Here is a 16673-nt window from a genome sequence, read left to right as displayed (position 1 = left end):
CTGTTTTTGTGATCCAGAGTCACATATCGTGTTTTCTGAATGAGAACAAGGTTAATAAACCTGTGTAAAATGAGGGTATTTTTGTGTAGTTTTGCAGCAATCATTAAAAAAGTTGTGTGAAAACAGGTGTTAAACTCTTTATGAAATTGTTTTGTTTTAAAGTGTGCCATACTTCAAATGGTTTAGATCAGTAAATAATTGACTCAAGATCAAACTCATGTACATTCTTCTTTATTAAAAGTGTATCCCCTGCAAAAAACATTACAACGCTGATGTACAAAATAAAATAGAAGGCAATATCTTCTGTTTGGAAGCATCAAAGAAGAATGACACTTTAAAAGGCAGGTAAAACGTTTGACACAAACATACTAAAATGACATTAACCCTTTTGGATCAAATCATCCCCCTTCAAAACAGCACATCTCGTTTTAATGAAGACTTTCACTGCTCATCAATATAAAATATTTAAAGGAATGAGGAAAAAAGAAAATACAAAAAAAAAGTTAAAACTCTTGTGTAGATTATGGCAGACCAGCCGCTAATATGCTACCAAGGAGAGTCCGATCCTTCAAAGCGTTTTCCACATCTCGCTCTTCAATCTTCAGGGAGATCTAGGAAAGATTTTTTTTAATTTAGAACCCTCATTAAATTGTAACGAATTGAAGTATTGATTACTTCATGATTCGAAAGCCATACTATTCATAAATGCTCTTACTTTAATCATCCGAGCTTCTTTGGCCTTTTTGAGAATGAGGATTCCTCTGCTCTCCAGCAGACTGCAGAGAGACAGACACTCCGTCTGTCCGACTCCTCCAACCTGCCTCTGCTTACACAGCTTACTGTACACTTCACACAGCTGGAGAAACACAAACAGGGTTACCAACACTTCTTCAATGTAGTCTGAACATTTACACTTAAACGGTTAGTTCACCCAAAAAAATATCCTGGCTCTTCCAAGCTTTATAATGGTTTGCTCCAAAAAGTGCATCCATCCATCATAAAAGTAATCCATACTGCTCCAGGGGGTTAATAAAGGCCTTCTGAAGCGTTTTTGTAAGAAAAATATCCTTATTTAAAACTTTATAAACCATGGCTTCTGTACGCAAGTCTCGTTCCGGCTGAAGATTGAACTCTGACTCAACGCATGATGAACGCAAGAAGCGCAGAGGATAGAGCAAAACAAAACACCGGTTACAAAGTCTAAAACGAGAATTTTAAAGAGAAATGTAAGAGGAACTTGAGTTACTCCTACATCATACGCCTGGAACTTGACTCGGACATGGACAGCCGTTAACGGAAGCTAGTGATTACAGTTTATAAAGTTTTAATTATGGATTTTTCTTACAAAAACATTGCTTCGCTTCAGAAGGCCTTTATTAACCCCCTGGAGCTGTATGGATTACTTTTACAATGGATGGATGTACTTTATTAAAAAAAAAAAAAAAAAAAAAAAAAAGGTACCATTCACTCCATTATAATGCTTGGAAGATCCAGGATATTTTTAATAGAACTCCAATAGTGTTTGGCTGAAAGAAGAAAAATCATATACATCTAGGATGGCTTGGTGGTGAGAATATTATGGGATGATTTTCATTTTTGGGTGAACTAACCCTTTCAGTTATGGTGTTTGCAAACGATTGATCAAACTTTGACTCACCTTGCCCAACTGGACCTCTTTGCACTTGCCGTTACGGATGATCAGAAGCAGACAGCAGACCAGAAGTTTCTGCTGCAAAGGGAAACTCTCACCGTCCCTGCTGCTGGATGCCATGCGGTCACCATACACCTCGGACAAAACACGTGCCACTTGAGGAACGCTCACCCGCGACACTGCAACAAGAGAGACAAATCCCTCGTTATTTCATTTTCTTTCTAAATAATGCTGGAATGATTCTCACTGGTGATGTGAGAAACTAAGCTTGAACCAATCAACTGAACCAATTGCTTCAGTTTCGAAGGGCTCGAAATGAGACACGCTGGTGACGCCTGCTGGTCAGAATGGTGTAAATGCAGCAAAACCTATTGCAAATGTTTTATTGAAAGTGTAAATCTATTAAATGCTAAAAAACAATCATCTAAAACAAAAACCTAAACGTCTTTACGTGTTATTAAATTGTGGGGTTCACTTTGTTTTATGGAGAACTTGGTTAATCAGGCCACTGAGAGACTTAACTAAAATGCTTATTTTTAATTATACAGGGTGGGCCATTTATATGGATACACCGTAATAACATGGGAATGGCTGGTGATATTAAAGTCCTGTTTGTGGCACATTAGTATATGTGAGGGGGCAAACTCCTCAAGATGGGTGGTGACCATGGTGGCCATTTAGAAGTCGGCCATCTTGGATACAACTTTTGTTTTTTCAATAGGAAGAGGGCCATGTATCCATATAAATGGCCCACCCTGTATTAATTATTTCATTCATTAAAATGTCAACAAATGTATAAAATATATATATAAAAAAAAATTAAATCAGGCAAAAACCATATAGACACTGGTTCCGCTGGTTCACAGATATCATCGTCCTCTAGTTGCGAACCATAGGAATTTTAAAACATTCATGACATAAAGAAGCCTTATTTACTGAGCTCATGTCATTTTAACAGTTTGATACACACTCCGAATCAGTGGTTCAAAACAAATAATTCGCAAAGGTTTCAAAGCTTCATGAAGCAGTGTTTTGAAAACACCCATCACTAATTATTACATAGTAACTATGTAGCTGAACTAGCCACAATAGGATATTTTGCCTAATTTGGTAATATTTGTACAATAATAGACAATCTACTGTATTTCCCAGAATATAAATCGCTTCTATTATCTGAAAAGTCCCATGACTTATGTTTTGTGTGCCTGATGTTAACTGCATACAAGTTGCTTTGGAATATATGCATATATGGATTTTTTTGTAAAGCATATTTCCTACAAAATTTCCTTATTTTTCCCATTCTGTTCTGAATACAGTTCTGCTGTGAATTTAAGGATTTGTTTTGGAGTGAGGGGAACAAAAACTGTTTAATGTCTGTAAACATTTCCTTTTATTTACCAGTGTTTTATATCATTTCTGAATAGAACTACTTGTGACTACATCTAGATGTGACTTGTGTTTCTCTTCCTTTCAACAATGATTATAGTCTGGTGCGACTAATTTTCCACTACATCTTGTACAGTAATTCATACCTTTAGGGCTAACCGCCGGTTCGGATGTCGTTTTAGACCTGTCATCCGCTTCCACAATCTCCACAGCCCTCCTGAAGGATAGACAGATGTGTGAGAACCTCACAAAACTAACCGTCACACTTGTGCTGGAGATTCAGCAGTAGAGCCTGTTCTCTTACCTGCAGATGTCGAGTGCTTTGCGAGCATCTCCTGACACTGCTGAGACTTTCCTGGCACAGAACTGAACCGCCGCGGCATCCAGAACACCTTCACCTGATACCTAAACGCACAAACACGCCAACGTATTATTACCTCAGAATGTGAGACTGGATAAGAGCAAGTAACAAAATACGCAAGTGGGCATACTTGTGTGAGCCGGTCTTGGACGATTGCATTGAGCTCCTCACGACTGTAGGGAGGAAAGTTGAGCAGTTTGGGTCTGCAATGTGGTTTTGCCTGGAGTCTAGGCAGGATACGGTCCGTCAGGTCCAATGCATTAGCAATACCTAAGGGGTCAAAGTTCACATGTCAGCAGACATTCAATCCGATCTGCTTTGTATAGAAGAACATTAATAGAAATCAAGTCTTATTAAAGATGCAGTAAGTGATTTCTAAGAAACGCTGTTGAAAATGGATCGGACCAACAGGCTGCAAGCATGACAACATGCAACCAATCAGCAGAAGGTGCGTTTACACTCATGATGGGGTGGGTGGGGGGGTAGAGTGAGCTAGATGGAGGTTTGAAGAAAGACTATTGAAAGAGAGATGGTTGAGACATTCCAAAAGAGAAAAAGTCAGAGGAATATGACAGGAAAAAGAAGGGTTATGATCAGGCAAGAGTTTTAAGCCGCGTTCACACTACAAGCGACTTTGACGCTGCATGTTGCCAGTGGTGTTCCCACTACTGGTTGCCTAGTAATGTTTGTGAGTGACATTCACGGATGTTACTCCATGTTGTAGAACAAATCCGTTTTCTTGCCGCTACAAACAAACATTTTGGAAGGAAAAAGTCTAAACGCTCTTCATTTGCATAAAGTTAAACAGATCTCAACTTTATCGCGTCGCTGGACACGCCCCATCCAGTCACCAACGGTCGCTGTCGCTCGCGTCGCTGGAAATCGGCCGCTCTCCATTGAAATGAATGGTATCGTGTCGCTTGTAGTGTGAACGCAGCTTTAGGACCAACGTTAATATTAGAGATGCACCGATTGATTGGCTGGTGACTGGAATTGGCCGATTTTCACGTGACCGGCCGGTCAGTCTGACAAATGCCGATTTTATGCCGGTCAAATGCACTCGGGCGCCGCATGATTAACATCGCGCAACATCAGCATCACAAGTGCACGCGGAACACACATGTAGGAAACCTCGTGAATTACGTCCGTTAAGACCGCAAGCGCGTATTTTTTTCCGGCGTGCATGTTAATCAATGAGTGCATTCACAACGGGAGCAGGAGCAGCGCGTGAGCGTCAAGCAGGAGCGTCGCGAGCAGTGAAGCGTGTGTTTCGGCGCCGAGTCTATTTGCTGCACTGCTCACGCTCAACTAAAGGGAAAGCACACTTTTGATGGACAAAATAGCCTAAATAGGGTTTCACAAAAAAAGTGCCCAAAATGCACAGAATTTGCGTGTTTTAATAAGAACTGGAGTAGGCTATGTCAGAAAAGAAAACGAAGACTAATATTTATAGAAAATGTACCCATTTAAACTTGTTTTATTATTCAGTTTGTACAAGTGATTGCAATAGGCCTGTGTGTGTGTGTGCGCTTTGAGAAATATCTTTATACTGCAAGGCTATATTTATTTTATTTTTTATTTATATATTATTTTATTGCCGTTCCCTGTTTTCATACAGACGTTTAGTTTGCTAAATACATATATAAAAAAATTATTGGATATTGAATGTGAAAAGGAAATGGTTCTTCCATAACACTGCACTTAAGATGTGTGTGAATTACCCACACCTGGAGTAATTTATATAGTTCTATTTTATAGCGTTTATCTGTTCAAAAAAATATGTACTATGCAAATTGTAAAATGTTCTATTACAGAAAAGATATCAAATAAATATTTGTGTGTGCTGTAAAGTGGTTAGAAAAAATGAAATTGGAATCGGCTAAAATCGGTATCGGCAGGTCAAACTTAATGAAAAATCGGAATCGGCCCAGAAAATTGTAATCGGTGTATCTCTAGTTAATATTAGAAAAGCTTTCCATGGCTGGAAAGACCTAATTGGGAAGGAATGAAAACGGACGCAGAGGATGCGTTGTTTCTGCTCCATATGCGAGTAACATTGGCTTTGCCATGTTTCACAGAACAGATATATACTGTGGTTCTAATGTTAGCTAATAACAGGACAGTTTTGAGTGGCATTGTGAGCTGGCGACTAACAACCAACTTTTGCTCTTAGGTACTCTTGTGTACTGCATTTACATTTTTTGTTCTTCCTTGTCATTCATTACCTTGTCTTTTTTTTGTGAAGAATTATTTTGCATTGCTTCAGCTATGATAAAAAGACATTATGGGGGCGGAACAATGAAGATGTGTGTTTGTTTGGGTTGATTTCAAATATCAACAGTTTCTCAGAAATCACTTTGAGCACCTTTAATGTCCACAAATATGTTATAACAATCTTACCAATGAGACAAACACGAGATTTGGGCAGGTAAGGCCACTCAAAGATCGTGTAAAGAACCTCCTGAGACTTGCTGTCCAACTGGTCCATCTCATCGAGAACCAAAAGCCTTTTGCACACACACAAAAAAAAAACACCACAATAAGAATTAAATCACATGAACGAGGCCTACAAACTAGGCTAAAAACCTGAAACGATTCATGCAAATTGCAAGCTGACTTACACAGTGGGCCCAGAGCTGGTCAGGTGTTTCTCCAGCCTAGCCTCACTGTTGCCCTTGGGAACCCCCAGTCTCTCTCCCAGCAATGGAAAGATGGCATGAGAGCTGCGCAAATTCATACAGTTGATGAGCACAGTCTGAACTCCTTTCAACAGAGCCTGGAAACAGAAAAGAGGTCAGGTGACTTCGATTAAAAAAAAAAAAAAAAGAAAAAAAAAAAATATATATATATATATATATATATAAATAAACATAAGCACAGTTGTTTCTTGCTATAACAGCATTTAATAGAAATGTAGGTCTTTTGAATCAATTTAATGCATCATTGCTGAATAGAAGTTAATTTCTTCCACAGCATTCTTACTGACCCCAAACTTTTGAATGGTAGAGTATATTAAAATTAAAATTGGCTGCACGATATGAGGAAAAGCTGCGATGTGCGATAACATTGTTTAATATTGCGATGACGATATGACTTACGATAAATATTCAAATGTGAATGTTAGCTATACTGTTCCCATGTCTGCTTTAATAGGTTCTTTGCGTGTTAGGTCAAACGTTTATTACCAGCCTGGTTCAGATTACACGATTTTAGCGCGATTTTGGCACGATCCGTTTGACGTAGGGTGTCGTGGGGATTCGTAAACGACAACGGGCGTCGGGACGCAAGATTCGATCGTTTCATCTCGTATAGTGTCATAGTGGGTGACAACCTACGCGTCTGCGATGCTTCAGGACATCACAACAGAAAGACTAGCATGTTTAATTTTTTAACGGTCCTCCACGACGGGTTGAGTCTGTGAGGGAGAGTGCGAGAAACAGTGAGTGTGTGTGTGCGCGAGTGAGTGAGGGACAGTGAGTGTGTGTGTGTTCGAGTGAGCGAGTGTGTGTGCGTGACTGAGCGTGTGTGTATGTGTGTGCGAGTGTGTGTGAGAGTGAGTGAGTGAGTGCGAGTGTGTGTGTGTGTGTGTGTGTGAGTGAATGTGTGTGTGTGATGGCACGCGATGACTGGTCGGAAAGCAACGTGTAGTCTGACATGTTTCTTGTCCGAGACACGACAAGATTTTAGGAGTCAAAATCGTGTAATCTGACACCGTGACTATCGTAACAGACACAAAATTCTTGTAATCTGAACCAGGCATTATTCATCGTGTCAGGCTGTCTGTTGCGATGTGTTCATCGCGCGAGTTCATATCGCGATGACGATGAAAGTTCGATGTATCGTTCAGCCCTAATTAAAATATATGCTTTTTTATTTACATATGCCCATATTTTGTCTTGTCTCACCTTTTGTTCCTGGAGGACACAGTTTAGACAGGCAGTCTTGCCTGTGCCAGGAGCTCCAGAGATATAGAGGCTGGAGGGTTTTTCTGCCACTGCATGGTTCTCCAGGAAGGAGACGATGGCAGCTCTCTCTGCCTCGCGAGAGAGAAGACGTTCGGGCACTGCAGTGTGAAGAGCCTGCTTTATGCTCTGATAACCCGATTCTACAGGGATAACGACATAGATCAATTATCAAGTGTCAAAAATATGTGACATCAATTTTAATATAAATATTAAAACTTACTTTTGACAGGAAACAGTCGAGTAACGGGGATCTTTCCATCTGTACGGGAGATCGGGTTGGTACAGGGGGTCTCATGCAGCCGTTTTGGCGATGGACGAGAAATGGGAGACAGGGAAATTTTCGGTGAGGACGGGGTGGGACGTGGAGGTGAGGAGAAGACCGGTGTGTTCTCATTGAAGGACAGTTTACGAGGGGAGCACAGAGGAGCGCAGCGCTGCTTAGGCGGAGAGCCAAGCATAGAAGGTAAGAGGTTACATCCGTTTTCATCACCTGAAACACAAACAAGAGCTCATAAATAAAAAATAAAGCACGCCACATTACTATAAGTACAGCAACCAAGATGGTCGTTTAAAGGTGATGTTTTAAACACCTGTGCGTTTCCGGGGGCTCAGGGGCAGCCGCTCAGACTGAGAGGTGTTTTTCAACACAGAGTTTCTGGGAGACTGACAGGCGCCAAGCGAATCCCCCACATTTGTCTTTCTAGGGGACAGAGGGGTGGCCTGGACATCCACCGCATTCTCGGAGGAGCTTTTAGGTCGAGAACCCAACCTGGAAGACTTCCTCCTAGGGAACTGAAGGGTGGGCTGATTCTGTGAGCGAGTGCTGGGCATTTTTAGTTTAAAACCAGGAAGCAGATCTGTAAAGAAAAGCACAGTGATAACTTAGAAATCAATGATCTGCAATACACAAAGTTTTAATAGTTTGCTATTTATTCAGTGACAGCTTTCCCATTTTGATTTTAGAACATCTGTTGCATCAAAACTGTACTTTGAGGAGAAAACAGGGAAACCGTGAGGAATTTAGCAAGTAAGTGTTGTTTGTCCTGTAGACTCTGGGGGTGTGAGTGATTAACAACGACATCCGAACATAAAACCTGTTGGGGGTGTTTAGTATAATAGCATCAAGTCTTACAAAGATTTAATTATTATTTGTTCCGAATCACACTGATCAAAGATCACAAATGTTCCTTCAATATGGCGGTTTTGGTCCTACATGCGCTTTGTGATTCTTTATTTTGCTTACGCACACAATGCTTCCTATCAGCTCTAATTCAATGCAAAAATAAGTACAATTTCAAAATTAAAAAGGTATGTTTGTTGCAGATCAAAACACGTGCACGTCTCCAACAAATACTGTAAACTGAATGCGAGTAGTTTCTGTGGTGTCATTTGGCGCCAAGCTGTTTGTTCAAGCGCTGAAAATCACTGAATAAAAGTAGTTTATTTAAAGAAACTACAACAATCTCTTAAGGACTAAAGAATGAACATATTGAATGTCTTACCAGATTAAAGTTGAAATTGACAATCGCTGCAATAATTTTCTCTTGTAAGCCTCAATGCTCCTCACCACACTTACCCGCCGTCAAACTAGCGCCAAATGTGTTGTTGTGACCTCCTCCTCTAAACAGCTGAGGCGCCGGCGTGTGACGTTGTTCCGTGACAACGCATTTCATTGGCTGCCCAAGTCCATCTGTTTTTAAGGAACCAATAGGATTCTTCTGAGTCCCTTCCCCCACTGACTTGACTGTAAAGGCGCGTATATTGTATCTTTGTTGGTATTTTGGCGGAAAGAATTTCCCGGGAAATATTAAGAAGGTTTTAAACTGCAGTTTTGAAATGTTATATAAAGATAAGGCAAGTATTCCACCATCATATTTTTACACTCTTATAAATTTGTTTTAACTCATGCTGGTATTTTACCATTTTGTATCGTTTTATCGAATTTCTACATCTCAAAAAAAATAATTAAAAGGTTGGACGTGTTTTGAATTGGAGTACTAGGTGCTGTTCAAAAGTACCATTTTAATATGACATATATATATATATATATATATGATAAATAAAGTCTGAGTGTCATGAACATTTTAAAAACAACTGTTCTCTCTTTAGCATATTTTGGTTTCCAACCAGATAAATATATATGATATGCCTATATATGATATATAGAGTAATTCAGCTGTATTTCTTTGACTGGGATTCTGTTTGATTTGACATTCATTAATAAATTATTCTACTGAACTGTCAAGATATCTCATTTTGTGTTTTAGCCTACATGAAGGGCAGTTAAAAAAAAAAATATATATATATATAAATAATGTCAAGATGGCCTCTTTTTCAAGATTTATAAATGTGTGCATTAAAAACTAAAAAATATGTTTTTATTTATTTCCCTGAATAATAGTCAAGTCATTTAAATAACGCTTTATACAAAACATTATTTCAATTCAGCTTTACAGTGATAACAGGAAAATCTGTTCAGTGTTGATTTAGAATTGAAAGAATTTTCATTTTTTTAAACAGTATAGATGATTTTTGTGTTAATGCAGCTGTTTTGCATATTCATTAATCCAAATGTGTCTGACAGTCAGCCCATATAATCCATAAGAATTATGCATGGATGCTAGCTTTGGTGTTGCCAGTGCTTGAAGTCCTCATGCCACCCTATAAATAATTTTCTAACTATTAATTATGTATCTTTTAATAGAGGACATTTTGAGCCAATATGAAATCAGCAGGATGCTTGGCCAGGGAAGACTGGCCACTGTCTACGACAGGAGGAGCTTGGAGGACGGCCTTGAGGTGGCGGTGAAAATTTCCAGAAAGCCGAGGAACATGGAATACATCACCATTGTAAGTAGACTACACTTGCTATGTTTTTTCATATTGCTGAACTTAAAACATGTAAACAACAATATGGATATGGATATGCACCTTCATCTAACAATCATAAAAATGATCTTTCTTCTAGCCTGGTCATCCCTCACCCGTTCCAATAGAGGTAGGTCTATAAATTCTTGTTAATAAGGGCCCTAACACTACAGAGATCATTCAGCTGCTGGACTGGCAGGACCAGCATGGCCGCTACATCGTGGTCTTGGAACGCCTCTCACCTTGCGAAGATCTGCTAGATTTTTTTGAATCGTCACAAAGACACCTTTAGTGAGGACATTGCAAATTTTATAATGCTGAAGGCACTGTGCGCCGCTTACACATGCTGTGTCCGTGGAGTGCTTCACTGCGATATTAAGATGGAGAACCTGCTGATCAATCCAGAAACATTGGATGTCAAACTGATTAACATTGGATGCGGGGATCTCCTACGGTTATGATCGATTCTGTGGGATGTATTATGACTCAAACCTGTAGTTTAGGACTTCAATTCTAGTGACAAGCTAAAGTATATCCTAACCAGACAAGCTAAAGGGACTTAAAGAGATTGTTCACCCAAAAATTTAAATTCTGTCATCATTTACTCACCCTTATGTCAAACCTGTACAAAAGACACAAAAGAAGATATTTTGAAAAATGTTGGTAACCAGACAGTTGATGGACCCCATTGACTTCCAGGGTATTTTTTTTCCTACTATGGAAGTCAGTGGCTAACGTCAACTGTCTGGTTACCAACATTCTTCAAAATATCTTCTTTTGTGCTCAACAGAAGAAAAAACCTCATACAGGAATAACATAAGGGTGCGTAAATTATGACAGAATTTTCATTTTTGGGTGAACTATCCCGTTTGTCAGTGGAAACTTCTCGCATCGCACCTGGTTTGGAAATGTCCACATTGATTCCTAAATTGATGCACCAATGGTTTTGAATCGAATAAAACCTATTTTTGTATGCTAATGGATACATTGAAAACATGCAGTAGTATTTCAAGCTTACTCATCAGACAAAATGTCTTTCCTTCAGGCACAGATGATTGAGTTCAAAACTGAGGGCAGGTACCATGGGAAACCTGCAACTGTGTGGTCACTGGGAATTCTTCTAATCTATTCACATTGGTGTGTAGACGATTCCCAGAAAGCAATGATCTGGAGATGATTGATGACAACATCTGGCTTGAGCCTGGCGTTTCAGAAGTTGAGATGGTATCAAGAAGACAAAATTGTTATTCTGAATCATACTAAACAGAAAAAAGGCGCAAAAAGTAACACCTAAGCCACACCTAAGCCTTTCTGACCTTACAGATTAGCACGGTCAAATCTTACAGCTCATTATTACAAAGACAGCAGGTGTAAAGTTTAAGGTTATAATCTGACTCTCTCTCTCTCTCTCTCTCTCTCCCCCATTGTTCATAACAGAATGCTGCCATCTGATTCAATCCCTCCTTCAGCAGGACCCAAGCTGGCGGATTAGTTTGGGGAAAATTATTTTCCACAGATGGTTTAAAGTACTGAGCCTAAATCAGCTACAAATTACTTTGAATGTTTTTTTTTTTTCATTTGTTTATCTGTTGTGGCATAAGAAGAAATCTGAAGTCAAATCTCTTAAGTTTGTTTATTTAAGTTTGTATACCATCAGTACGACACTGTTAGTGAGGGAAATGATAGTCAGGAGAGAAAGAGTAGTTTTGAGAAGCTGCCATCTTTTCATTCCTCTGACACATTAGCCAGCCCAGGTCAGCTTCAGCAAGTGCAGGACCAGACTACTGAGAGAAGCACTGATGGTAAATCAAATGAACATGTTATGAGACATGTAACTGGTTTAGCTCTGTGCTTCAAAAACACTTTAACGTAAATATGGCCATCCATTATTGAAGAATAGGGGAATTTTCTGTTCCTAGAATCATGTGTCATTAATTATCATAAGAAAAAATCCACACCTTCACACGTTATTTCAAAACGCAATTGATTGAAGTTTAATTAAGGGCAGGATCAGATTTGCATTCCATGTCTTCTGTTCAATCTTTAAACACAGATGAAAACACATGGACAACTGTTACCACCAGCAAGAAGAGAAAACGGAGGTCTCAAAGCTCTCAAATGTACGACTGCCATCAAAGTACACCACCAATGGATGAGGGGCCTGAGATAAAGATTCAGATGGAACTGGATAAATATTGTGAGTGTTCTGATCCAATCTAACTTCTGACCTGTAACGTTGCCTGAATCATAATCATACACTGTTCGTTCGTTGGCCCCCGACTGAGCCTGGTTTCTCCCAAGGTTTTCTTTTCTCCATTCTGTCACCTTGATGGAGTTTTGGTTCCTTGCCACTGTTGCCTTGGCGTTTGGCTTGCTTAGTTTGGGACATTTAATATTCAACAATATTATTGATCTGCCTTACTTAAGGTGGACGACGACGCAATTTTCTTCTAGAAACAAACTTAGTTGTATTATTTTCATGTTATCACTGTGAAGCTCCTTTGATACAATCTGTATTGTAAAAAGCTCTATATAAATAAAGGTGACTTGACTTAAGTGACATTGAAATCTGAATGAAAGAGCGCAATTAAAAGCATCAAATTAAATAGGGAATTAAGCTTCAGAATAAATTATTAGACATTGACCAATAATCACTTAGCCTAAATTCGAGGTCATAATAAAATGGAGTCGGGTAAGAATTAAATTGAAATGTAATTACTTTGCGCCTCGAAAAACCAACACACTTTTCAAGCTTTCATATTTATTTTATGTTTTTTAATGTTTGTATTAAGACCCATTCACACCAGGAATAACTATATTAGCATGGACACCAGACACATGTTTATTTTTAATTCACTTAGGAAGGATTTTGATTGGCTATCAGTGTTTTATCATTCATCTGCTAGGAAAAAAAGATGCAAATGTGATTCCAACAATATCTTTTCTCTGTTGTTATAGTAAGCGGCATAATATGTGTAACACAATATGCATTAAGAAATAACAAATATGAAATACTGTGAATATATGCAAAAGACCAATTATAAAGCAGTGTATGACATTTATATTATGTCCTTATTGTAAAGAAGTCGAGTCAAGTCACCTTCATTTATATAGCGCTTTTAAAGGAACACTCCACCGTTTTTTGAAATAGGGCTTATTCACTTTCTTTCCTACATTTAGATAGGTGGGCAAATGCATTTTTGTCTCAGTGCATGCATTGTTTTAGTTTGACAGGGTCGGCTCTAGCTTAGCTTAGCATAATGAATGGAATCCTTTGTTGCCAACTAGCATGTCCTGAGTAAAAGTGATATAAAAAATAATAAAAACCCACCTAATTACTTCTTGTGGCCTGCGTATTCACAACAAGTACAAATAGTGATGCAGATTAACACTAGGCGATTTCCTAGGCAGATATTGATTTATATATTAAGGACTATATTAAGGGGAAGCACAGGCGAAGCACTGCTACTTGGGCGTGATATCTCTGCGCCCAAGTAGCAGTGCTTCGCCTGTGCTTCCCCCTAATATAGTCCCAAGTCAATATCTGCATAGGAAATCGCCTAGTGTTAATCTGCATCACTATTTGTACTTGTTGTGAATACGCAGGCCACAAGAAGTAATTAGGTGTTTTTGTTTTTTTTTATATCACTTTTACTCAGGACATGCTAGCTGGCAACAAAGGATTCCATTCATTATGCTAAGCTAAGATAGCGCCGACCCTGTCAAACTAAAACAATGCATGCACTGAGACAAAAATGCATTTGCCCACCTATCTAAATGTAGGAAAAAAGGTGAATAAGCCCGATTTCAAAAAACGGTGGAGTGTTCCTTTAACAATATGGATTGTTTCAAAGCAGCTTTACAGAGTTAATAACAAATTGTTTAGGCTTTACAACAGCTCTAGGATAAAGTTATTGTCCAGCTAAAATTAGTTTTGATTGATTGATTCACTTCCGTTGCGAAGATCATTAGTTATTAACTTAGCTAACACAACACCGCTCTAACAGCAAAAGAAGTACAATCAAATTGTAATTCCCTTTCCCACCTTTTATTTCACAATTATGTTGACATGAATTTTAACACATTCAGAAACAGATTAATTGGCATTTACAAGTCAGAATGATTGGTCACCAAATCCCAATAGTAGCTTTTATACTTAACAGCCAAAAGTGCCTGAACATTATTAACACACTTGGTCACTTTATAACATATTATACAACGCAACACAATTAAAAAATGCCAATTAGAAAAGCCTGTAGTGTTTTATACAAAATCTACTGAAATTTATTTCCTGAAATTTAGCTTAGGTTTAAAACAAAACAAAAGGCAATCTATAAACGACCCAGAAACATTGGTACCCAGCCGGAAAAAAAAGGGGTGCAGATGATCCAGAAGATGTCTTCCGCAGATCTGCTGGCACTTAGTGTGTATTTGGTCAGTTATAAAGTAGTTTAGATTCAACATAGAGCCAATAAAAATAAAAAACATATATTTTTTTTAAAATCTCTTATGACAATATTGGCTCTGATTCTGTAGCGTGACCAGGAAAACACAACTGCAGACCGAACAATAAACGAGGTTGTTTCATAGCCTTCGTAGTGTAAGCAAACACATTTGCAATTTAAACGACCTCATTCCTGATAGATTTGGAAAGCAAAAAAATTTAATTAAAGTAAGGATAAAACGACAATAAAATGATTGTCCAGAGAAATACAGACTTTGCGTCTGATATGCATAGACATCGGTAATCTACAAGTGCTACACATTTTCTCATTGAATAAAAAACTTTGGTTGCTGTAAGTAACAAGCGGAATGTACACATCTAGCTTCACGGTAACTGGAGTTGTCTACTCTTGCTGTGCCGCTGTCATCAGACACGATAACAGAAGGTGCATTGTATAGGCAGCACAGGAATATTGCACAGTGTTTTCAGGTCTAGAGGTACAGCATTCTGGAGTGGTTTGGATCAGAGATCATGTAGCTATTGTGTTTCCCTAAGAAAGATGTCACATTATTAGTGTATTTGTATGTGTAATTAACGTTTGTGTGACAAACACACTTAAATATATACTGTATACAGCATGTACGTATTTGTGTGTTTGTGTCATCTTTTTAGGTCCTTCTCGTCCCTGAATGGTGTTCATCTTCCTCCAACAGGAGGCAATGGAGGAGCACCTCTCCCTAAAGCAGGAGAAGATAGTGAGGAAATGTGTAGAACAAAATCTGTAAAAGTTTGTCTTTATGAAAAAACTGTGGGTCAAAGTATCATCAGGTCTTTACCCTGGTTGTTTTTGCTGGGATAGATCTTCTGGAAGTGTCTATATTCTTCAGGTGGAGGCAGGTCCTCTATAGGGTGGAAGTTGAACTTGGACTCAAAATCATCTGAGAAGAGACATCAAACATTTTAAACATATAAAACCGTTAGCAATCAATGACTGAGCTATTTTGTGCTCCACCTGGGGATTGTTTAACTTTACTCCTCCCCTCCCCAGGGTGCAACACTACCTCCCCTTAGGCCAAGGGGGTCAAAATGACCCGAAGCCTAAAAATTACACTACTTTTTTTTTTGTCTAGAAATCATATATAGGTCTTTTACCTCTAAATTTGGACATTTTATTATTTTAATTGAAAATAAGCATATTTTGATGGAAGCTTGTTTCTACCACAGAATAAAAAAGGTAATTGTGACTATATCTCGCAATTCTGACTTTATATCTCTTAATTGCGACTTTATATCTTGCACATGCGACTTTATATCTTGCACATGCGACTTTATGTCTCACAATTCTGACTTTATATCTCACAATTCTGACTTTATATCTTGCAATTCTGACTTTATATCTCACAATTCTGACTATAACTCGCAATTCTGACTTTATATCTCACAATTCTGACTATAACTCACAATTCTGACTTTATATCTCACAATTCTGACTTTATATCTTGCAATTCTGACTTTATATCTCACAATTCTTACTATAACTTGCAATTCTGACTTTATATCTCAAAATTCTGACTATATCTCACAATTCTGACTATAACTCGCAATTCTGACTTTATATCTCACAATTCTGACTATAACTCGCAATTCTGACTTTATATCTCACAATTCTGACTATAACTCACAATTCTGACTTTATATCTCAATTCTTACTATAACTCGCAATTCTGACTTTATATCTTGCAATTCTGACTTTATATCTCACAATTCTTACTATAACTCGCAATTCTGACTATAACTCGCAATTCTGACTTTATATCTCACAATTCTTACTATAACTCGCAGTTCTGACTTTATATCTTGCAATTCTAACTTTATATCTCACAATTCTTACTATAACTCGCAATTCTGACTATAACTCAAAATTCTGACTATAACTCGCAATTCTGACTTTATATCTTGCAATTCTGACTTTATATCTCACAATTCTGACTATAACTC

At 38.3% G+C, this 16673-nt stretch overlaps 2 protein-coding genes and 1 long non-coding RNA gene across 3 annotated transcripts in view; 1 reads left to right on the top strand and 2 right to left on the bottom strand.

Annotated features, from left to right (window-relative positions):
- Positions 1-215: 215 nt before the first annotated feature.
- Positions 216-8985, bottom strand: cdc6 (cell division cycle 6 homolog). The gene is made up of 12 exons (XM_084394548.1): positions 8866-8985; positions 7954-8220; positions 7584-7853; positions 7304-7503; positions 6020-6174; positions 5799-5905; positions 3529-3668; positions 3342-3442; positions 3184-3254; positions 1658-1830; positions 716-856; positions 216-611 (listed from the first exon to the last, which is right to left on the bottom strand). Exons 2-12 carry the CDS (start codon positions 8192-8194, stop codon positions 522-524), a joined length of 1689 nt encoding a protein of 562 aa, XP_084250674.1. The 5' UTR covers positions 8195-8220; positions 8866-8985; the 3' UTR covers positions 216-521.
- Positions 8986-9111: 126 nt separating this feature from the next.
- LOC311281542 lies at positions 9112-10676 on the top strand. Its single transcript, XR_014625811.1, has 3 exons — positions 9112-9217; positions 10068-10213; positions 10332-10676. It is a non-coding gene; the product is annotated as an uncharacterized lncRNA (long non-coding RNA).
- Positions 10677-14263: 3587 nt separating this feature from the next.
- Positions 14264-16673, bottom strand: part of wipf2a (WAS/WASL interacting protein family, member 2a) — a 10832-nt gene continuing 8422 nt past the window's right edge. Inside the window, 2 exon segments of the mRNA XM_084395822.1 lie at positions 14264-15412; positions 15512-15628. Coding sequence (XP_084251948.1) covers positions 15372-15412; positions 15512-15628 — 158 coding nt within the window. The 3' untranslated portion in view covers positions 14264-15371.

The sequence above is a fragment of the Rutilus rutilus genome, assembly GCF_951802725.1.
Source record: "Rutilus rutilus genome assembly, chromosome: 22".
Classification (NCBI taxonomy): domain Eukaryota; kingdom Metazoa; phylum Chordata; class Actinopteri; order Cypriniformes; family Leuciscidae; genus Rutilus; species Rutilus rutilus.
Note: the sequence above shows the minus strand (reverse complement) of the source record. Positions and strands in the feature narration are given on the sequence as shown.